The sequence below is a fragment of the Trichogramma pretiosum genome, unplaced genomic scaffold (assembly GCF_000599845.2).
Source record: "Trichogramma pretiosum strain Unisexual culture from Peru unplaced genomic scaffold, Tpre_2.0 scaffold5, whole genome shotgun sequence".
Classification (NCBI taxonomy): Eukaryota; Metazoa; Arthropoda; class Insecta; order Hymenoptera; family Trichogrammatidae; genus Trichogramma; species Trichogramma pretiosum.
Window position 1 is genome coordinate 2,605,673 of NW_019641672.1, and position 23,361 is coordinate 2,629,033.

At 36.1% G+C, this 23,361-nt stretch overlaps 4 protein-coding genes across 8 annotated transcripts; 2 read left to right on the forward strand and 2 right to left on the reverse strand.

The window, feature by feature from the left end:
• Positions 1-338: 338 nt before the first annotated feature.
• On the reverse strand, positions 339-2,307 carry LOC106658859. Its single transcript, XM_014380999.2, is given in 4 exon segments — positions 339-1,461; positions 1,558-1,702; positions 1,787-2,158; positions 2,239-2,307. Coding segments are annotated over 3 exon segments (1,479 nt in total). The 5' UTR covers positions 1,998-2,158; positions 2,239-2,307.
• Positions 2,308-3,900: 1,593 nt separating this feature from the next.
• On the forward strand, positions 3,901-6,224 carry LOC106658513. Its single transcript, XM_023460522.1, has 6 exons — positions 3,901-3,904; positions 4,419-5,165; positions 5,227-5,526; positions 5,582-5,686; positions 5,760-5,840; positions 6,051-6,224. The coding sequence occupies exons 1-6, from the start codon at positions 3,901-3,903 to the stop codon at positions 6,194-6,196; spliced, it is 1,383 nt and encodes a 460-aa protein (XP_023316290.1). The 3' UTR covers positions 6,197-6,224.
• A 1,766-nt stretch (positions 6,225-7,990) lies between these two features.
• LOC106659068 (lysine-specific demethylase 4C-like) lies at positions 7,991-13,680 on the forward strand. Of its 5 annotated transcripts, none has more exons than XM_014381371.2 (6): positions 7,991-8,048; positions 9,642-10,848; positions 10,928-11,586; positions 11,668-12,378; positions 12,468-12,677; positions 12,792-13,680. In XM_014381371.2, the coding sequence occupies exons 2-6, from the start codon at positions 9,708-9,710 to the stop codon at positions 12,885-12,887; spliced, it is 2,817 nt and encodes a 938-aa protein (XP_014236857.1). In that variant the 5' UTR covers positions 7,991-8,048; positions 9,642-9,707; the 3' UTR covers positions 12,888-13,680. The 5 variants fall into 5 exon arrangements, with proteins under 5 accessions (XP_014236857.1, XP_014236856.1, XP_014236855.1 ...); XM_014381370.1 differs by lacking the exon at positions 7,991-8,048 and adding an exon at positions 9,253-9,321; XM_014381369.2 differs by lacking the exon at positions 7,991-8,048 and adding an exon at positions 9,270-9,568.
• A 517-nt stretch (positions 13,681-14,197) lies between these two features.
• Positions 14,198-19,980, reverse strand: LOC106659069 (neural/ectodermal development factor IMP-L2). Its single transcript, XM_014381374.2, has 7 exons — positions 18,842-19,980; positions 17,911-18,251; positions 17,764-17,825; positions 17,582-17,666; positions 17,316-17,490; positions 16,894-17,219; positions 14,198-16,147 (listed from the first exon to the last, which is right to left on the reverse strand). The coding sequence occupies exons 2-7, from the start codon at positions 18,103-18,105 to the stop codon at positions 16,112-16,114; spliced, it is 879 nt and encodes a 292-aa protein (XP_014236860.1). The 5' UTR covers positions 18,106-18,251; positions 18,842-19,980; the 3' UTR covers positions 14,198-16,111.
• Positions 19,981-23,361: the final 3,381 nt, after the last annotated feature.

Below are 23,361 nucleotides of genomic sequence, written 5' to 3' on the forward strand. Positions count from 1 at the left end.
AGCTAGTCAGTTAATTGAAAAATTATCTTTTATAAACAATGTAAATGGACAATATGTATTAAACGAGAATCATAAGTATTGCGCCCAGGTTCAATTGGGTATGATGTTGCTAATTGAACTGCCCAGATGTCATTTTGTTGTTTATTATTCATTCCATGAAAGCATGATGATTTTTGAAGTCGAGTACAGTCCCACATTTACTTGTAAAATGTTCAATGTTTTAAAGAAAATTTATTTTTATTATGTTCTTCCATGTTTAGAATTTTACGTTGAAAATGAAAGTTAAAATAAATTATTCATGTTTATAATTAAATATTTATTAACATGTTAGATATTATTTACAGAAATTTGTCTGCCGCTAGAATGGGAGAGTACAGATTAGTTAGACCACAAATCACGGTCATGATAATATTGATATATGGTACTATTTCTGTAGATAACGGTCCTTGCATTATAGCAAATTTACGAATCCTTTGAATCCGCCTCTCAACATGAACTCTTGCAGCTGAAATATCAGATCCCTTTGTAACTTCTGTATGAGAGAGTTTTGATTTCTTCTTCAAAAATGGTGGTCTAATTAACTTTATTCCTAGATCTGAACATTCTTTCTGAATTAGAAACCCTTTGTCCACCATTATTGCATCAATTCCTCTTTTCATGCGGTCCAAGAGGCGAGAACGTTTGAAAATGGCTTTGTCAGATACTCTACCTCCATATGCCTTGTTTACATATGAAATAAGACCTGAAGGAGTAGTACCGATCATGAACTTCATTGTGTTTCTTGACTTGTAATTACAGTAAGTAAGTAATCTACACTTTAAATACTTTGATCTCTTTACAGGAATTTCCAGACAATCAAGCACTATCCTAGTTTCTTTATAATCATTAAAATACTTAGGCATGTTACTTAAAATTTCTTGTTAACTTGGCCACCTCAATACACTTTTTAAAACTAGTGCCAGTTCCTTCAAAGTACGTACAAAACACTTTTTGGCCATTGCACTTGTTAAACCAAAATAAACACTGAGTACACGATAGGCTATATTTTGATACAATTTAACAAATGTCAGCAAAATACACTCTCTAATTGATAAAATTTGGTTGGCTTTTTTCTTCTTATTTTTTCTTAAATCACTAATGCAGTCTATCAGCATATTTAGAAGTTTGTTTGATTTGATACCAGTTAAAGTTTGGAGATTCTCATCCGAGTCGCACAAACTTGAAATTATAGATTTTTGATAATCTACTTGAATGTTTTGATCCTTTTTAATAGGATCTGCTGCATATTGTTCATTGAATGAATCATTGACTTGGATTTCATCATCTGCAAAATCTCTTTCTGCTGTAGTTTGTTCATTAGAACTAGTTTGATCTACAACATGAACTGGACTGCTGACTAGATTTGAATACTCTCGTTGATTAGAATTTTCTTCCACTATTTCTTGTTCTTTCTCTAATCTTCTGTTAAATATTAATCAAGCAAATAATATTAATAATAATACAGATTGTGTTTTTATTCATTTATCCTACAATATATTAATATGTAAAAAAACTTACAATTTCTTTTGAGCGTTTCTTCTTTCTAATCTTTCTTTTCTTGTTTTAGGCAGTTTAGGATCTCTTGTTAAAGATGTTTTCAGAGTAACAGGGAGATTTTGTGAAGGAATGACTCCAACTTTCAAATAGTTTTTCAATCCATTACCTGCACGCAGAATATAAACAATAGAACATATAATAACTTCCTTGAATTCGATTAATTATATAATCGAAAAATATAATTTTTTACCTGGTATAAAATCATCGCTCAAAAAATGTTTATGACACACAAGGGGTGTACGAGGAAGTTCTTTCATTTTTAGGGCTAAACACCACCGATATTTTTCTTCATCATTGTTCCTGGGCTTATGAAAACTAATATTATTGTCATTACGACTTTTTTTTACTGTATCACATCCTCTAACGATACAGAATTTTTTTGTTTTTAGTCTGTCTTCCATTTCCACAATTATATTTTAATAACAACAACACTTGCATAGTACCACAGCAGAAACTTTTGTATGCGCGTAGGACAGCGCGTAGCAGAAAGAAGGCCGCCCTCGTGATTTCTAATTCGTTTTTCTCAGAGGTCAGAGAACTTTTGAATATGCAATCTAAATTCCTTAAATAATATAAACTTTCAATTAAAAATAATAAACAAATAAAATTGGACGTGTAACAATATTTATTTTTCACATTTACATCAAAATGCATACTATCCCAGTTGAAAATAGTTGCATATGGATTTCCTCGTGGATCAGCTACGTGAAATCGATGCTGATCGGAGATGGATTATGCGTGGAAATAGAGTGGAAACAGCGTGGAAAGTACATCGATTCCACGAGGACAGTTTACAGATTCCACGAGGAAAGATCATAGATTTCATGTAGATTTTCACCAGTTTATCCACGAGGACTTTCTTAGACGATCCACGAGGATATTTTGGTCATCGAAAAAATGAAAAAAAGTTTCTCCCGTGAGTAGGAATTGAACCGGGGATCTTTTGATTTCGAGGTTGGTACTCTCTTTTTTTTTTTAACGAGACTATGTTTATTTTTTCTCAATAATACATTTTCTTACATAAGCAATAAACACATATAAAAGGAGCTTTTAAAGTATTATACATATCAATGTTATATGCAGAATGGCCTAATCGGCACTCGCTGCGTTAAAGTTAGATATTAGTTCTTAATTATATTTCTTAGCGTTAAGTGTATTTAACATTTAATAATATTGCATCTAGAAAATGAGAAAAACTAGATTGCTAGTAAGTTGGTACTCTAGCGACTGAGTTATTAATCAGATATATACTGACCCGTTTTATAGTGAAATGTAGTTGTAAAAAATTTTCTATTTCGTTTGTTCGATTTTTTTTTGACTTCTAAAAAATTTAATTAGTTAAATTTTGAATAAAGTTTACAAAAAATGAAATTGTTCTCGTTATATTTTTTTCTTATTATTCACTTAAAATCGATTACTGATATAGGGTGAATGTGCCTATTACCGGCCACCCCCCCNCCCCCCCCCTCATATTTCGGCCACTACATTGAATTTATCTAATAAAATAAAGTTCTAATGAAAAATTCTTCGTCCTTATATTTTTTTAACATTTTAGCTACCTTATATTATAATATAAAGTATGATTCTGTGCTTAAAACATTCACATATTTTTTTTAAATCATTATTATTTGTGGGCCTTTGCTCGAGACAAGCAAGTTTTGCAGTTTTCTTAAGAAAACCCTTAGAAAGACTAATTCATATGAATTGTAATTACGAATTAAAATGCATAAAATTTGTATAGAAATTTATTTCTATTGATTGTTAAAGTTTTTGTGAATGTTTTAAGCCGTCGTACTAACTTTTTTATTGAAAATTATTTAATTAAAGTATAGGTCAGGAACTAGCACACTAATTCGGACAAAATCCAATTTTCAACCGGGCGGTCGAAATATGGTCGAACGCGAAATTCGAATAAAAGCCAGCATTCGGCCGCCCCGAAAATCGTTGAAAAAATCGGACGTTAGATTTTTTGATGCACAATCGCGAAAAATTCAAATTCGGCAGTTTACGACTAACGTTTCTAGACGAAGGTCCTGCCAATTTAGTGCTTAATTTTTCTAATATTAATTGTAAAATGGCTAAGAGAACGTAAAATATAGGAAGTTACAGGCAATATACCCAAGAAGAGTTAGACGAGGCAATGGAAAACATTTATATGGGGAAATCAATTCGCTCCATCAGTGTTCGCTTCAATATACCACGAACAACCCTCTCAGACATAAAAAACGGTCGATCTTCTGGTATAATTCAACGTCCAGGAAGGAAACCATATTTAGGAACCGAAGGAGAGAATAAAATCGTGGAATGGGTGAATAGTTCGTGTGCAATTGGGTTTCCTCTCAAAAAGGCACGACTCCACGATACAGTTAAAAAAATAGTCGACGATTCGAGTATAAACGCGCCATTTCGAAATAATCGTCCCGGTGAAAAACGGTATAGATTATTTTTGAAAAGGCACCGCGAATTAGGTTTAAGAAAATCCGAATCGATTTCCAAGGGACGAGCTATCGTGACCGAAGAGTCAATTAGGGCTTGGTTATACGGTTTAAAAAATCATTTGCAAGAAAAAAATTGCCTCGATCGATATCTTAATAGACCCAACAAGGATTTATAACGGGGATGAAACTTCGTTCAGTCTTTGCCCCAATACTGGAAAGGTTTTATGTCCTAAAAAATGGAAAAATATATATGAAATTAGTTTGGGTAATTATAACAGTGAAAATTAACAATGAATTTTAATATTAATCATTTATTTGTTTTATAAGGGTATTAAACAAAAAATTACATAAATTGAATAACTATACAAATTTTTCTGTTTATAGATAATGAAAAAGAAACACTCACAGTATTAATATTTGTTTCTGCAGCTGGAGAATTAGTTACGCCAATGATAGTATATCATCAAAGACTTCCTCAAGCACTAGCAGCATCTGTACCAAAAAATTGGGTTATTGGAAAATCCGATAGTGGTTGGATGCAGAGTCCAACCTTTTTTGAATATATGGCAAATGGGTTTAATGACTGGCTCACAGAAAATAACATTAAACGTCCAATTTTATGTTTAGTCAATGGGCATAAATCCCACTTGACCATGCACCCCAGTGAATTCTGTGACAAACATGGAATAATTTTATATTCATTACTACCCAATGCCACTCACATTATTCAGCCAGCTGATTTAAGTGTTTCTAAACCACTGAAGTCAGAGTGGAAAAAAACAGTGCTTAAATGGCAAATTGAACATTTCAATGTTCCATTTAACAAGGAAACCTTTGCTCCACTGGTACATAAAACTATATGTAACGCTAACATGAAAACAGCTACAGAGAATGGATTTGAGGCAGCTGGAATTTACCCATTCGACCCGGTTGATTACACAAAGTGTGTTAAAAATACAATTGAGAAGCTGCATCAGCAGAAAGAAGATCCACTAATTCAAGACCAAGACTTGATGAATCGTTTTTTTACCATGTTAAATGATGTAAAACTGCCTTTAGCTGATCGAGGAATTGACATTGCACCTATCAAGAAAGAAATACAAAATTATTTTTCTAGTAATAAATTAAATGGTAATTATTCATATGTATACAAAAATTAATCTTCGTCTTATATGTAATGAGTATTATTCAGTTACAGATACGTATCTTGAAACGAATGATCTTTCCACCAACTTGTGCGATCCAATCAAGCAAAAAGATTTATCCCTGACTTTAGAAGAAGAATGTTCCAACGTACATGATCCAGAGGACTTTTCTAGCTTTGACGAAATTCCCAACATACATGATCCAGAGCAGGAAGACTTTTTCAACTTTGACGAAATTCCTAACATGAATTATCCAGAGCAGGAAGACATATCTTTCATGAAGACAAATTCTGAAACACAGGAAAATGATTCAACTACTATTCCTTCAACAGCATTTGCAGAACTTGGTAAGTTTTATATTAAAAAATATGTTATATCTACCAATTTGATATTCTCTTTCAGTTCTTCCAGGTGGATCAATTCTTAATGTACCAATTATTGACGTTGAAGAAAAAATACTGCAAGAAGGCTGCATTGATGATGAAAAGGATATGGATCTTGAACTAAGTAAGCCTCAACGCTGTAAAAACATTATTTTCATTATTATTTTTATTAAAATTTAATTAAAATTTAATTTCAGATCATTTGGAAAACATTGATGTGGAAAATCTAGACATTGCAGACTTAAAATTCCTTGATGAAATTGATCAACTAATTCAAGGTATAAAGTACTATATAAACAGAAACAATCCTTTGAACTCTTGAAAGCTTATGTAAAGATTTCAGCCAATGCAAATTTTTATTCATGTTTCTATAATTCAAAATGTTTACACTTATTTTTTATATTTAACACTATTTAAACATGAAGTATAAACTTGCGATGGCTGAAACGTATATTAAACATTATTAACCACACACTTATGTAATTTAGAGGGAGAGAATGCAAAAGCTACAACATCAAATATGGGTCCAATTTTAAAATCTAATGACGGTGATCAATCTCCTTTATTATATGTACCTAGCTGCTCAAAAACATCATCAGGTAATTCTTTCTTAATATTAATTCTAGTCCAATGAGTACAAACTAGGTATTATTTTCAATACAGATCCGGCCTTTGCAAAACATTTGTTTTATCCGTCTTCAATAAATAATAAGAACAAGAACAATAAGAATAAAAATAATATACCTACATGTAAACCAAAATACCTACATGCAGTATCATCTAAGGAATGGCAGCTACTCCACAAACAACAACAAGAAAAAAAACAGATTTTGGAAGAAAATAAAAGCAAAAGGCAAGAACTTCAAAGAATAAATAAAGAAAAAAAATTGGAAGCTGATATCTTGAAAAAAAATAAAAAATTGCAAGAGAAGGAACAAAAAGTAACAGCTAAACCAAAAAAACAAATTATAAATAAAAAAATAGAGACTGTAGTTTCTATGAGCATTGAAGAAGAATCAGATAACGAAGATACTGAAAATTTTTTAACATCAGAAGAAACAGTCATTAAGAAGGATAAAATTAAGCATAAATTAACATTAAACCAAAATTTAGAAAAAGAATTTTCAATAATTGAAGGACCATCGGCAAAAAAAATTAAAAAAGAAATGATTGATAATGTTGAACCAGAGAAGCAGGTGGTAATAACAAAAAGGGGAAGATTAACAGCACCGGTTAATAGACTGAATCTGTGATTAATCAGAGTAAAATTAAGTTTTTTATATTGTTTCTTGTATAATTAAATACAGTACCTTTTAGAATTAAGTTTGTAATATTGTCTCTTGTATGATGAAATAAAGTATCTTTGAAAAATTCTTGAAGGGCTTCTTGTCATTTATTTAGGTATATAAATATATTCACTGATTTGATTCATTGATTTAATCTAATGACCTCTTGATCTGGTAGTGACCTGAAAAAAATCACAAAGAATCAATTCATTTAGATTAAAATTTCTAACTATATTGAACAAATTAATTAAACTTATCTGATATAGTTCTTGGGCCATGATTAGAATTGACTACCCGTCAATTTCAGCAGAAAGAATCGTGTTTGCACAAGAGATAGAGAGAGAGAGAGAGAGAGAGAGAGAGACACACACACGCAACATAAATATGTAAATCTTACGTTTAGTTTTAAAATTTTTTAAAAGATGGATGAATAAAAATGACCATGAAATCTTTATTCAAAAAGGTCCTTTATGAATTTGATGACTTTTTGTCATTAAAATCATAAAAAAATGAATTGGAAATGAACAGCGAAAAAGGGGGTCGAAATATGGTATTAAGTGTCCGAAAATTGGACGATTAGCGTTTTTTTTCATTTATCTGTCTTTATACAGATATGGCTACGATTTTCGGGCTAAGTGAATATATTCATTCGAAAGATTATCTTTTTTTCTAGCTAAAAATATTTTTTGAACATTTTTCAAAAGTCATTTATAAGCTCTACAAATGAGCAAAAAAAGATTTTTTCTTAACTGTCCGAAAGATGGCACATTTATCCTATGTGATTGATAGCTCAATCGCTAGAGTACCTGCTTCAAAATTAAAAGATCCCCGGTTCAATTCCTACTCACGGGAGAAACTTTATTTCATTTTTTGACCAATGACCAAAATATCCTCGTGGATAAACTGGTGAAAATTTACATGAAATCTATAATCTTTCCTGTTGTTGTACCGCTGTTTCCACGCATGATTCATCTCCGATCAGTATCCATTCCTCGTACCTTATCCACGAGGAAATCCATGATACTATTTTCAATTCTCCCGTTCCTTTAGTGCTCAAATTGACCACTGCAGGTGGCGTTTAATCTCAAATAGTGCCCGAATAGAGCAGAGCACCGGCTATAGCTCATTTTAAATCCGGTACCCAAGAGACTCACTTGTGTTCAAGCATTTCACCAGACAAGTGGTCTTCACACCAAACATGTAAGTCATAATTTTATTCATTTTTTCCTTTATACCTTAATTTCATAAAATTTTCTCGCATGAAAAACATGCCACTAGACATATTCTAATGTTTCAACCACTGCCGATTATCGCAATAAACATTCAATAGCCGATTTGTCAAGTGTATTGAATGCTTTATTACATACAGTTGTATTTCACGTTGTTCCGGTTTGGGATATTTTCACTCAGCACGCGCACACAAGTGTAGTTTTTTTAATGTTAAAAAATCAATATTTTAACCCAGTTTTAATATGATCGTATGACAAAAAAATTAATAATTTCAAGTGTCGCAATACTTTTTCTCTGCATTAAAATTTCTGAATTAAAATATATTATACACGGAAAAACTCGCGCACGTGCTCATCGAAATAGTCCAGCAGGAAAAAGCGCAACTGGCATCGCGTGGTCGCACTTACTTTCTAACTGGCTAGAAAACCTCCGAAACGTACTTACAAGAAATATGTGATATACTATATCGTTGAAAAATTTTCTTAGCTTTTTGATGGTGTGCTCAGATTTTCGGAAAAAACTATTTTTCCGGAAAATTAAAAAAATAAACTTTTAACGTTAAATATATTAAAAAGCGTAATTTTACGATTTTTTAAAATAGTAATGTAATTGGCAAGTAGCTTCCTCATACTTTTTCTGTAACTTCAAAATAATTTGGAAATATTGATATCATCTTTTCTAATTTTGTTCACAAAACAGTTTGAATCATAAAAGAAATAAAAAATTTTCCCAAAAAAAAATATTTTTAAAAATCGAAAAAAAAAATTTTTTTGTTCGTTTATCGCTAAATCAAATTTTCTGGCTTCATCCTTAATCCGTCCATAAACAATGTTTTGACACATCATAAATTTTGGGTACGAAACAACACAAAACTAAGAAAAAGAAAAAAATCATAAGAACCAAATTTCAGTTTCAAAACGTAACTTTTCAAACTTACGGTGAATCTTTACGTTTTTTATTTTAAATCAAAGGTTAAATTATTATTATTATTATTTTCAAAATATTTCCGGAGTTCCGCGCATATAGATTTCTAGTCTTTCTTAAATTTAAATTGCGGTTATACTGTGTCAATTGCTCGCATAGAGTTGTGTCAGAAAACATGGTTTAAGACAGTCAGTTTATGGTTAAGCAGGTTCTCTGTGTAGTAACTCAAAGACCCGAGTCTTTCTCACACTTACTTCGTATCGGTGTGAATGTGTGTTCACTCTGTAGGAACGGTCATCTGTACTCAGGCGCCTCTCTTGTGAGTGTTTTAAATGTTTACTGTATTTAGGCTCAGTTGATCATTAAATAAACGCTAGACGTTTGTGTTTGTCTCAAGTTTTAATCAAGTGATTCAGTGATCTTTAGTCCTTCAAAAAGGGAAGCTTTTAAAGGGATTATTTTTTCACATAGTTCAAAATCAATGAAATGCTGGCATTTTTCGTATATTCAAGGTTATGCACCACTATCAGTGTTAGGATCAAGTTTTCACAAAAGTGTTTTACTTTGTACATAGCATGTTTTAATTGTAATTTTTTTTTTCAATTTGAATATATTTCTTATCATTGACTTTTTTTTCAGCTTGCTTCTATACTATCTCATCAGTTATCAATTTTCTTAGCTAAATCAAGTTCTTAACAAGGCATAATGGCAATGCCCAAGAAAATTCCCAGAAATCATAATATTCAGGTCTTTCGACCTACTATTGAACAATTTAAAGATTTTAATGGATTGATCAAGCACATGGAAGAGAAAGGCGCACACCGCGCCGGAATAGCAAAAATCATTCCACCGCCAGAATGGAAACCAAGGAAAGACAATTATAACCATGAAGAAATTGAGAAAATTAAAATACCTGTTCCAATTCAGCAGCATTGCGAAGGTGATAATGGGCTGTATTTTGTTTACAACTATATTAAAAAACCTATCACTGTTTCAAAATTTAAAAAATTGTGCGAAAAAAACATAAAGACTCCTAAAGATCATTCATTAGCAGAAAAATGCTATTGGAAAAACATACAAAAGAATCCTCCCACTTATGGAGCTGATGTATCAGGAACTATCACAGATGACGACTGTAAATATTTTAATATAGCAAAGCTTGGAACAATTCTTGACATTGTTGAGCAGGATTATCAAACAAAAATTGAAGGAGTTAATACAGCATACCTCTATTTTGGTATGTACAGAAGTATGTTTCCTTGGCATACGGAAGACATGGACCTATATTCAATCAATTACATCCATTTTGGTGCACCAAAAACTTGGTATGCCATACCACCAGAACATGGAAGACGTTTTGAAAGATTAGCAGCAGCTTTCTTTCCCCAAGAAGCTGCAAATTGTCAGTCATTTTTAAGACACAAATCCACTGTAATATCTTTGGACAACATTGAAAAATATGGTATTCCGTATGATACTATAATTCAAAAGGAAAATGAAATCATTATTACGTTCCCATATGGGTACCACGCAGGCTTCAATCATGGCTATAATTGTGCAGAATCAACAAATTTTGCTTCAGAAAGATGGATTGACTATGGTACACGAGCTACACTTTGTTGCTGCAAAAGTTCTGATGATGTTGTAAAAATATGTATGAAAACATTTGTGCAACGTTTCCAACCAGAAAAATTTGATAAATGGTGTGCTGGTCTTGATGATGGAAGGCATCCAGAACACCACGAAAGATCTTTCGCTGGTCCAGAGTCCCTACGTATAGTGTTGAATGAAAAAAATAGATCACACCGACTTATACCCAAAGGCCCAATTCTGCAAGAAATAAATTGTAAGTATATTTAAATTTGAATTTGTATTTAAAATTAATATGAAGCTGTATTAAATTAAAATTAATTTTTATTTTTTAGACTGTCCAAATATAAACTTTACATTTGATTCTGATTATGACCAAAGTGACGAAGAAGAAAATGATATAGCGAATTTAGAGTTCTTGGAAATACCTCCTTCCCCATCAAAGGAAACACCTTACAAAAAACCAACAAATAGAATCGCTCCAAAAAAAAATTGCAGAATGAAAAGAACCAAACAAAGTAGATCATCTATAACGAATAAAAGAAAAAAAGCAATGGAATCTACAGGTGGAAAAAAAAGAAAATTAAGCAAAACCATTGAAAAGAACCATACCATAGAAATTAACGAAAATTTGCTGCATGGAGTTAATGGAAATAATATTATTCTGCTTAAGAATGAAAGAAAAAGTTTAGATAAAGAAGCATTCGCAGCAGAATATGTAAAAAGTGAACCATTGACAGAAATGCAGATAGTTACTACAGAACCACAAGAATTTCAATGGCCAAAACATTTAGAAGATATTTTAGCTCCAGATCCAAGTTTAGAACTTTTGCAAAAGTTCAACACATATTGGAGTGGTTTTTTACCTCACTGTAGTATGTGCGCTAAATTGTCTATTATTGGACATAAAAGTAGTGCACCAATGGAAAATGATTGGCATTCTTATGGAAATTCCATTGAGGAATCACAATTTTTAAATAAAACACCTGCATTAGTGAGTTATTCAAATATTTTTAAATTTTATTATTTATATAAATAAGAATTATTAATTTAAATAATTTTTATGTATTTTCAGATCAATTCCAAAGTATTAGCTTCTAATTCATTGAATGATAAAGATAAGCCACTTGATCATTTTTTCGAATTCAGTGTTCCTAATGAAGAAAGAGCACTCATAAAATGCAAGCACTGCTTATTAACTGTTCATGATAGATGCTATGGAGTACAGATTGTGTCCAAAAATACTCAAGATTGGTTGTGCGATCCATGTTATAACGCTAAAACGTTGGAGGCTACTTGTTCTTTTTGTCCAGTTAAAGGCGGTGCGTTAAAACGCGCTACCAATGGACAATGGGTTCACGTTTTGTGCGCTTTATTTTCAGGGGCAGAATTTAAAGAAACAAACACACTGGAACCGATTAATGTGATCGACATTTTACGACAAAAAGATAGATGTAAAAAATGCAAATATTGTCATAAACAAGAAGGGATACTGGTGATGTGTGAAGAAATAGATTGTAACGAAGAATTCCATTTTATGTGTGGAGTACTTACAGGAGCAGAGTATTCGATACCAATAAATAGCTTCAAACGCACAATCAGATGTAATGCACACAAAATAGAAAAAAGATTCCCCCCTTTGCGGATTGCGCAAAAAGCACTCGGTAAATCCAAAAATACCAGATACTATGAAGTATTGATTGAACAGTTCGAACACAGTTTTTGCTCCAAGGTGACCTTTGAGAATGGCAGTACGTGTAAAGATTTACCCCTAAAGGATATCATAGTAAGTCAACTTTTTCAAAACTAGAAAAAGCAAAATGGTTGTACAAAAAATGTCCATATAACTTCTAATGTCATATAATTTAATTATAGGAATACGCCAATACAGGGAAAATACCTGAAATCGGCTCCTCTGTTGAAGTTCAGTGGAAAAAAGATGTTACATATACGGCAACATTTGAGGGAATTGAACACAACATTTTTTACAGTATTCGATTCGATGATGGAAGCGTTTTGAAAAAAAATAGATCTCACATATATCGTTTAGATGAAGACATACCAGAAAAGGTCAAACGTCTTTGGGTAAGTCAAAAAGTTTTGTTTTAAATGTATTTCTAACAAGAAGTTGATCTTAACAAATTAATTTATAAAATCTAAATATTTTGAAATTATATTTCTTTTTTTTTGTTATTTCAGTCGAGAGCTACGGAAATGCAACATCCAGAAATGTTTTATGGAAGTGGCTTAACCAATTCTGCCCAGAGAAAATCAAAAAGACCAGTAAAACTGTAAATAGATAAAAAATTAAGTGTTTCGTGAAATCGTCCGCGAGTCATTTGTAGTAGCCCGAGTATTCAGAATTTATAAATATGCTAGGCAATTATTTGAACTCCAATTGAATAAGTAAGTTTAAAACAAATTTTGTAATACTCGTTGGTACCTAAAAATGTTGTATAAATTACTTAAGGTACCAAGAAAAATAATTTTTATTTAAGTTTAATTATGAATATGTAAATTTATACTTTAGTTTAGATCATTTTTGTACTAAAAAAATTTATCCAAAATTAATAATTCAATTTAAACGTTATTTTTTAACATATTGAATAGACGCGCTTCAAACATAGATTTTTAAAATTTTTGTTTCTTTGCTGAGTTGTATACCTTCTCTGATAGCATCAAGTATTATAAAGTGTGACTATTTCATAGGCGTGTTTGCATATAAATATTATAAATGAACTCAAGGCTCCAATAGATGCTTCGTTGTCCATTTTAGTCTTTAAAACCGCAAACGTATTAAATTATTCGTTGATCTTCCTGTACAAATTAAAAAAAATTATTCGAAAAGTGACGTGTAAAAACACTAAAGCATGACTGTGACAAAAGTTAAATTTTAAAGTGCAAATATCAATTTAATTTATTGCACTCATCAAATTATGTAATAATTATAATTGTAATATATAAACGCAATTAAATGTTTATTGTCCCATAACTGAAAATCAGTCTTTCAGATCATGTGTAAATAGTCATTAGCTGTAATTATTCTTGTTATAAGATTTGTGTTCAATAAAGATTTATATAAAAAATTTTTTTCAAAGCTCAAACCATCACTTATCCTCGCTTTATGACGTGTTACTGGAAAGACTTTGACTAAAAATAAGCCGAACGCATTCTAAAAAAAATCATTTCCTAGCAAAATTTTAAATGATCTTGAAACTATGTGAAAATTTGGTACAAGTTACTGAGTTAAATCGTAACGTTGATAACGATTGAAAGTATGGGAAAAATTAGGGCTGCACAATTTTCACTTTTTTCATACTTTCATTCATACTTTTACAATTTTTCAATAAAAAAAATTACTAAAAATGGAGTATTTAGTAATTTTTTACATATTTTCAGTCTGTATACACTTTATGATGCAATATAGTATTTGTATCTTCCGAATCTCTCTGTGTACAGATCAATATGCAAGAGTTTTTCATGATAATAAATAAAGCATATTTCAATTTGCTATAAGCTCTTTTACTTTTTAATACTTTCAGATATTTGTAAAAAATATATATGATACATGTTTGAGAAAGGATAAAAGAGTTCATTTGGTCATGTTCAGGATAAATTTGTTTTATTGTAGCATCGTCAACTTTTCATATACTTCTCAAAACTTAAAACTTAATTTTTGTCATTAAAATACAAATTTAGGAACAACGGAAATTGACAAAAAAATAAAAGAACTAGCGAAGTACGATAATAAACCACAAAATTTGGGTTGTACTATGCAGTTTTCATTTAATTATAATACATTTAAATTGCCTAAGGTTTTTGTTTGTTCGTGAGCTCTTAATCGTCTCTGTTAATACTCATCACATATTATGTACAATATGAAATGAATTTTTCGCTTTCGCACTACATAAATATGCATACCTGTGTATTTTGTCAGGTACAAATACAAATATATCTTACTCACACATAATATAACTTGCAAATACTTTTTTTCTGTTTTGTTGATGTTGTTGTTGCTTCTGTTGTTGCTGTTGTATTTTTCAATAACTTAAAAAAATTAAATTTCGTTGGTCATTTCTTGAAGTTTTAACGATCAAGGTTTTTGAATCTTCTGTTTGCTAATTTTTATTGTTTTCATTTCATTTTAATTTTTATCGTACTAGATGAGCATCTTGATGTGTACACGTCCCTGAGTGTACATTCGAAAAAAAAACCGAGGAAAAAATACTTATTATATTATGAAGAATCACACTCACACACCATATATCAACATATACTACGTAAATTATAATAATGCAAAGGGTTTTTGCAGTCGAGTTAGCAAGCAAATGCATTTTTGCATTGCTGCACATAACGCTTTGGCACCCCAACCTTTTTCTACTGTTCGCAGTCATTGTGTAATTAATTATACAGTAATAGTTATGTCAATAATTTTCTACTAATACCATCAATAAAATAATATATAAAATTTGTATGGCTAAAAATTGCTAAAAATCTGACGATACGATGATTACAACAATAAAACATAATGACAAATAATACAAATTTGCGAATAATAATCATGACCATGAGTGTTACGCGTAAAAAATATGAATACATAATAACACAGATATAAATGAATCAGATTTTTCCAATTGAATAGTACACTCGTTATAATTTGACTCAGTGACAACTAGCCACAAAAACCATAAGTTCAACTGCAACCGTTTTAAAGTATAACGATTGTACATAAAATGATAATACAAATAATATGGTGTAAGGGAATGTACATTAAGTGTTCGCCGCTCTTGAGAGTTTCGTTTAGTTAGTTGCTCGACAGGCAAAAAAGTTATTAATAAAAAGTAAGTGAAGTTACCGGGTGGTTATTGGTGCACTTTGCAATGACTTCGCAGGCAATCATTGCGCCATTACCTACATACATATATATATATATTACATATATAAATATATAATTTATGTATTTTTTTTCTTTTACATAAATGACTAGATGAATTTCGTCGAAAAGCTCGTCGTCATAGTTGATAAACATATCAGCATTACAAAGACTATTTAGAAGATAAAAAAGAGTAACGCATCTCTTATTCTCCCTCTCTTTGAAGTATTTTTTATCTGTACCTTTGACGATTTTTTGGCTCTATTACGAAAAATTTATTTACGCGAGAAAGCAAAGAAGTGAGAAAAAAATTTAATTACCATAGTGTTAACTTAATCGCCAGGCAACGGACAGAATATTAAGCTATGGTGCATTAATATCCTTGGTTTTGCTGATGGTTTTTGGTTGTCGATTCAAAACCCAGATGAACGCAGAAGCACATACATGCTCAATTTTCGTTCAAAATTGTCAAAAGCAGTTCGGGTGTATGCGAAGAAGCCCAAATAATAAGTCCTGCTGGCCCTCTTCTGAACAAGTGTTGTTCTCAGTAGTTGTTAAGGTTGTTGTAGCTTTTTTCTTTCTGTCTTTCTTTTTTTCTCTCTCGCTCTCACTCTCTTTCTCTTTCTCGCTCTCTTTCTTTCTGTCTCTAAAGAGCGTTGGCCTTTCTCTTTTCCGCCTCCGACTGCAATCGTACAAATATTCCTTGTTTCGTTTGACAAGCTCCTTTTTTTTGTTTAATAAATTATGAGTGCGTATGTATTATAAATGTTTATTGAATGTCAAGGCAGAGGCTTCGGCTGCAGCCATCATGATGGTAATGATGATAATTATTATAATGATGAGATATATAGATGCAATTCACGAAAAATAGAGCCGATTGGTGGAAAATCTATTAACGTGGAGTGCGTTAACTGCACCACGCACAAAAATGAAGAAGATGAAACATTGAAGATTAAGTGTCGAGAAGGAATGCGCGGATAGTGTGGGAATTTCACGATGGTAAGAGAAATAAATCGTTTTACTGTTTATATGCTGCACGTAGGCTTACACGAGTAAAATAAGGTGCACGAGTATGATAAAAAAAAAGATATAAAAAATTATAGAAAATTTTAGATTGGGCGCGAATCTCATAACGATGATGACAATAGTAATGATGACGAGGACGATGATGATGACGATGATGATGAAAGCGAAGGCGAGAATATGAATTAAAAGATATGTTAGATATGAATGTGAGCATAGAAATAAAGCTAGGTATATGACAAGCGCCAGTGAGAAGATGTAAAACGAGTAAAAAATGATTAGCATATTAGGTGAATGATGTTAAGTGGTTATTATTATGTATCAAAGCCTGATGGCCTTGCGGAAGAAGCGCTTGAATAACGTGAAGAAATGGAATACGGCCTTAAAAATGGAAAAGTTGCGTACTTTGGCGGCGGGGTAAAGGAAGGTCACCGCCTCGGCCTGATGACCGGTTAGGGGCGAGCTAGCTACGCATTTGTATCCGTCCATGTCCTGCCAGCGGATGTCGGCTATCACGAGGCTGCCATCGGCCTGGACGCTGAAGCGCGGGTCATCAAGGCGCTTGCCCTCGCCGTTGTACCAGTGGACCTTGGGTCGGGGATTGCCGCTGGCCTCGCAAGGCAGCTCCACGGTCGAGCCCATCTCCGAGAAATAGATCGGCCGGTGGCGCGTAATTACGGGTGTCTCGCGGTCGTCGCCAAAATGCTTGCACTGGCCTCCGTCCTCGTGGTCTGCAACATAAAAGAGGCGGTCCAGCAAAACGATGCAGTCGAGTCAAGTTGGAGAGCGCGTGCACGATTCGAGACAACGCGAGTGGCGCGACTCACCAATGACGTTGATGACGGTGGGTGGAGAGATGAGCATCTTGTCACCGGAGACGGCCACGCAGTGCACGACGCCGTGATCCAGCGGAGTGACGCAGTCGATCACGAGCCTCGACAGTTCGCGAGATATCGCTGTGTACGACACGTCGGCTGTGCCTTCCCGTTCGAGTTGGGCCACCTGCGATTACACCAGACCGATTAGCATCGCTGTTGCACCTTACCGTACACTCGCCTATTCTACAGCTCTAAATTTTCACGATCGTTCTCACCTTGCGCTGCGGATTGTCACCCATGATCCAGTATACTTTTGGTGGTGGGCTTCCATCGACGTCGCACACGAGTTCCAAGCGATTTCTGTCAAGTGTCAAAATGGGATGATTATTTTTACAGTTTTTCCTTTTCATTAAAATCTCGTGAATTTGTCATCGCAGCAGAAGATTGAGAAACTTACCCTTGTAACACATCGACCACGCTCGGTGGGCTTTTCTTTATGGACACGTAATTCGAAGATTTCTGCAACATCAATCGTGAATAAGAAAATGAATTTTGCCTATATTCGTACAAGTGATAAAAGTCGCTCGAAAGCACGAGTACAGACCTTCGGTCCGGTCGACAAGTTGATTTCGGGCACATTGACGCGCATCTCCTGGGAGTAGAGGCTCGCGTCCTCGGCGACGTCTTGTCCAACGTCATGGAGCGTCCGGCTGAGGCTGAAGGCGTCCGATCGGCAGGTCGAGCTCAACAAAAGCAGCGACACCGCTATCGCGACCAAACTATTCTTTCCCCGGTTCATTCTGAACAAGGTATGTGTATACTATATAATGCGAGTCAAATATCCGATTGCACGTGCTACGGCTGTTTATAGCTGAATGGTAGATTTCGAGGCTGCTGCTTTTTCTTTAGCTGTTTAGAGCTCGATCGTCAAGAGGCTCGATAGCACTGTAATGAGAAAAAAAACGATGCTCGTTAAGGGCAGCGTAGTAACGGGCGCCAACAGGTAGGGGCAAAAAATTTATTGGTCGAGGCAGAGCAGACTGGAAGGCAAGAGCTCGGCGGCAACAGGCTGCTGCGATGGCCCAAGGCGCTTTACGCTCGCACGCCGCGATATACAAGTCGTTCGCGGCGCGAGAGCCGCTGCACACGCGGCGCACTTGTGACTGCGCGTCAGTGCAGCGTATAGTGTCACTCGAGTCGGCTTGTTGCATCAGCAAATAATGTACACGCACGCTCGATGCGCGCACACCCGGGAGAACAGAGGACAGAAAGAGAGAGAGAGAGAAAATAGTCAAACAAGAGTTTTTGCTGCTGCTCTTTTTTCGCTTTATTCCCAGTAGAAGCAAAACGAGCAGCAAAGCAGAGAGAAAGAGAGAGAGAGAGAGAAAAAGAGAGCCAAGTCGGTTAAACACGCGCATTTCTTTCAAAGCCGGCAGATTTTTTTCGATCGAAGCAGTAAAGTATGAGCACGTGATTCGAAGCGATGGATCGGTAGCGAGCGAGTTCAAGACGCAAAAAAAGCCCAAAGCACTCACCTAATATGCTATCCGTGATTCAATTTGTTCGGAAATCCGAACTTGTCACTGTATCTCGTCGCGGCTTCGGCTGAGCAAATTCGAAGATTTTGTGCCGCGCACTCGAGGACTCGATTTTTCTTCGGCTCCCTCTTCTTCTTCTTCTTGTCCTGTTGTGGCTTGTGTTTGTTTACTCGTTAACGCGCTTACTCGTTGGATGCGGGCTCGCTCGCCGAATGTTTATACGTAACGGTAGGTATATTACGTAGTCGCGGGACAAAGTCAACGAATGAAGGAGCAAGGAGGGCAAAGGCGCAAGGCGCTCTCGGGCGTCGTTGGGCCGAGGTGCTGCTGCTAACGCCGAAGCACAGACCACCGTCGAGTGTCGAAGGTCGATCGTGAGGAGAGGAGCGTCTCGAGAGTGGCTGCTAGCGAAGGGGCTGCTGCGCTCCGATCGGGCGAGAATCGAGATGCGCGATTGACGAGATGAGAGGAACGACTGGCTCGGAAAGAGGTACCGGCAGTACATTTATACGACATGAGTGCAAGAGCTGCAATGCACCGCGCGCTCCGTCGACCGTCGTTCGTTTCCTATTGGCCTTGGTTGCTGCTGCTGCTCTCTCGCTGCTCGTCTCGCTCGCTTCGCATGCACAGACACACTCGCGCGAAATCGCGCGCAGTTTCAGCGGCAACTGGCGGCTACACACGTACGTACGTATGCCTCTGTGTCTCTCTCTCTCTCTCTGCGTCTGTGTGTGTGTGTCTATATAGAGGAACTCGGCCTGGAGTCCGCTCGCCCGAGAGACTCGGGAGACTCGAGAGGGGGGCTTCTCTTTTTGCCAATGCGTGTGCAGTCGCGTTCGAGGTGGGGTGGCTTTCTCTCTCTATCTCGCTCGCATAACTTATTCATTCACTCACTCACTCACTCGCACTCGACTTTGCACATTAGCTACTCCTCTTCTTCTTCTTCTTATTCTTCTGCTGTTGCTGCTTCTTCTTGTTCTTCTTCGTCTTCTTCTTCTTCTTGTTCTACTCGAGTTGTTCGTAATTTGCAGCGAGAGCAACGTCGCAATGCAACGAGCTCGGCAGCGGTTTTCCTTCCTCCCTTTCTCTCCTCTAAATTTATGGGCCGCGTGCGTGTGCGTGTGCACGTCTCTGCAGGCTAATGCACAAGCCTATAAGCGTCTATTAGGCAAAAATCTGTGAAAACTTTGGCCGCCAGGCGGCAGATGTGGCGTGAGTCGTCATGCGCAGTAATCATTTCGATACACGCATAGTTATTCTGCTTTCTGCTGCATATACTACTGCTGGCTGTCTATACTGAGAGTTTCAATAATATTATAAATATTTTCTAAATTAAAAGTAACGTCATGCGGTGTAAGGTCGAAAGTTGTCAAGGGCTAAAGAAATTTAAATTTCCGAAAAATGAAGATCTGAGAAAGAAGTGGCTAAATGCTATTCGAAGGCCAAATCTGAAAGTAAAGCCAAATGATGGGTTATGTCATTAAAATACGAGCTCTTTCGGGCCTCACGAAAAACGCGTTTCTGCGCATGACGACTCACGCCGCATCTGCCCCCTAGCGGCAAAAGTTTTCACAGATTTTTGCCTAATACATGGTTCCGTAGCCACGTGCAGTACGCGCGCGAATTCCCCAGAGGTCTCTATACGCCGGCTATATGTTGCATTCGAGAGATCGTACGATTCTCGCTGGTCCCTCTCTCTTTTTCTCTCTCTCTCTCTCTCTGCATATCTCCGTCTCTACCGTTCCACGTCGCTTTGACCATCTCCTTCTTCTTTTCTTCTTTCCTCCCTCCGTTGCTCGCGTTTTGCAGACAGAGCGGCGCGCTGCCTCCGAGCTTTTAGCCAGGCACACGCGACTTTGATCTCTCGTAACTGGCAATTCTCGCGCGCTCTCTCTCTCTCTCTCTCTCTGTATCTGCATGTGTACACGTTCTGGGAAGCCAAAAAGCCGAGCAGCTATTCTTTCGCCAGCGCATACACGCCCACACGTTGTGGAGTTTGTTGCGCGGACGGCTCTCTTTTGCCGATCTTTCCTTGCCGATTGGCGTGATCCCTGGCAGCGCGTCGGCAACGCGTCGGCACTCTGTCGGCGCTGTGTCGGGAACGTCGCGACTGACCCCCCGGAAGCTTCGACTCGAGCTCGCGCACGCATTCCACATGCCATTACACGCGAGAGAATGAAACTACCTTATAATATTATTATGTATCGCGAGGCGTGAAACCTATAGGGATCGGACTATATTCCAGGCTGGACGCGTTGCGCTTATTACAGTGCATGTGCGATGGCTTTGGACGTTAGAGGCGAGCGCGCGCCCGACTCGAGCTGATGTAATTCGGCGCAATTCGCTCAAATTGCTCGAAATAAACTTGCGTCATGGCGCTCTTTGGCCTGTTGCTCCGTGCGAGCTCGCCATCAAAGTACGCGCAAATTGTCCATGCGACGTTGACGCGAGGATAGGACGCGTGTTCGAGACATCCAGCCTTTCGTAGGCCGACGCGTACGTGTGATTAATCACGCGATTTATTCTGCATCGGCCATCGCTCGATAAATATCAATCGAGCTGTACTCGCTGCGATGCCAACGTTCGCTTCTGTGTTTGTATACTTTCCGCTTCTACAGACGTCGAATTGACACATATTATATACAGCTGCTTGCATGGGCAGTGTTACTTGTGTTCGCACGACGACCGCCGGCACCGATCAAAGCTCGCATGAGTTGTGTGTGGCCTCATGAAATATTCCGTCTCGAGACTCGTGCCGTAGTAGTATATAGTAAAGTCCCAGTCCAACGTTGTCTTCCTCGCGCGATCCATCCATTTTCCTTTTTTCATTTTTGCCTTTTTGCCTTTTTGCCTTGCATTTTCACCGCTAATTTTCTTTCGCTCGGCCTTTTCGAGCGATAGCGACGATGATTCAACTTATCGATGTAGCCATTCTGATATATTATTTTCACCTATATGTAATACGAACGTCTAACATTTCTTCCATGCGCTGCGCAGATTATTTCTTGATGCGCAATTCAACGAGCACGTTGCCGGCCATTCCTGCATGGAAAGCACTTTTTTTCCAATACGTTTTCAAATAAATTGCCCGACAGGTTCATGGGTAAGGCTGTTCGAAGAATCTCGAGCTCTCGTCTGTCATGAAGAGAGTCGGTTTTTAAGCTCCATTCCCAAAATTCCATTTTCCTTCATTTATATAGCACCGACTTTCATCGATAGAATATGCAAAATTGATCGCTTTAAGAATCGTTACGATCTTTTATGGCTATTCATAAAATGTTCTAATATTAACTAGCTTGTGAAGCTATACGAGGTCAAAAATTATTCAAATGCTCCAACTCTTACTCATTGTTGCACGTTTGTACGCATAAACAAATGAAAAATCGAAATAAAGTATAGTTTGGCCAATCCATATCTAGCGCGACTCATTTTGGATGTATGTCAAAATCTTTGTTTTTTGCTAAAAAAAAAACATCGCAGAATGAAAATTAGCCCCCCTTAGCTTTCGCAAATAATATGAGTCAACGCTCGACTTTGAAAAAAAAAACAAGTATTTTTTTGTATATAGTCGGAAACTACGCCGAGGATCAAAAAATGGAAATGAAACTAATAATATTTCTGCTAAAAACTACCATTAGTCATCGAGGCGAAGGTCAATTTTGAATTTAACAGTGATGTAACAGGGTTACTTGGCGTAAGTGATCCAAGCGCCATTAAGATCGTGTACAGCTTTGTAAAAAAAAGATCGATCGAAACAAGATAACAAGTAGAGAACGACGTTTTCGGTCTTTTTGCAACTGGTAGCAGCTACACTGTATGAGATATTGAATTATTCGATGCCATGCTAATGCTCGTCTATTATTCGACGCAACGGGAAGGTAAACTTACTTTTCATAATAAGCAACGAATACAAGAACATTTGAAAAAAATTTTGGTGTCGATGAATTTGGACGTCTGTCTTTTTTTTAAAATAAATATGCAAAAGGGCACGGGGGCGTGACAGCATTTTATATTCATTCGATCGGATGATCATCAGCTCAAGTGCGGAGAAAGAGAGAAACGAGTTAATTAATAAGAGATGGGCGATCCGTCGTGTCGGAAGATAAATAAATGAAAGGAAGAATTCGCTGAAAGGATACATAAACGTGAATGGAGTTGGCTACTATAATAAAGTTGTGCGCGGCCGAGTGTACGAGATAAGTAAATTAATGGCACAAGCTATCTGCGAAATTCGATGACTAATACAAGTAATGCGCACAAAAAGAATAAACGAAAAGGTGCAGAGAACGTAATTGTATATGCTCGGGGACAGGAGCTCTTATCTCGCTTATGAAGAGTAAGGAGAAAAAGGCGAATTGTACCGTCTAGCCATAAGCCAGGCTTGGCATTTTTTTGCGCAGCGTAGGTGAAAAAAAAAAGAAAGAAAGAAAAAAAAAGCAAGACGAAGAAGACGAAGAGAACATTCTCGGAAACGAATGTCCGAATCACGACGCAGTAGTTGCAGCAGTTTAGAGCGG

Coding starts and splice junctions, on each gene's coding strand:
- LOC106658513 (XM_023460522.1), top strand. Junction 5,166..5,226: donor TTCTAGTAATAAATTAAATG/GTAATTATTCAT, acceptor AGTATTATTCAG/TTACAGATACGTATCTTGAA. Junction 5,687..5,759: donor GGATATGGATCTTGAACTAA/GTAAGCCTCAAC, acceptor ATTTAATTTCAG/ATCATTTGGAAAACATTGAT.
- LOC106659069 (XM_014381374.2), bottom strand. CDS start 18,105: ATGAACCGGGGAAAGAATAGTTTGGTCGCGATAGCGGTGTCGCTGCTT. Junction 17,491..17,581: donor GTGACAATCCGCAGCGCAAG/GTGAGAACGATC, acceptor GTGTAATCGCAG/GTGGCCCAACTCGAACGGGA. Junction 17,220..17,315: donor CACCGTCATCAACGTCATTG/GTGAGTCGCGCC, acceptor TTTATGTTGCAG/ACCACGAGGACGGAGGCCAG.
- LOC106659068 (XM_014381371.2), top strand. CDS start 9,708: ATGGCAATGCCCAAGAAAATTCCCAGAAATCATAATATTCAGGTCTTT. Junction 11,587..11,667: donor TAAATAAAACACCTGCATTA/GTGAGTTATTCA, acceptor ATGTATTTTCAG/ATCAATTCCAAAGTATTAGC. Junction 12,379..12,467: donor TACCCCTAAAGGATATCATA/GTAAGTCAACTT, acceptor ATTTAATTATAG/GAATACGCCAATACAGGGAA.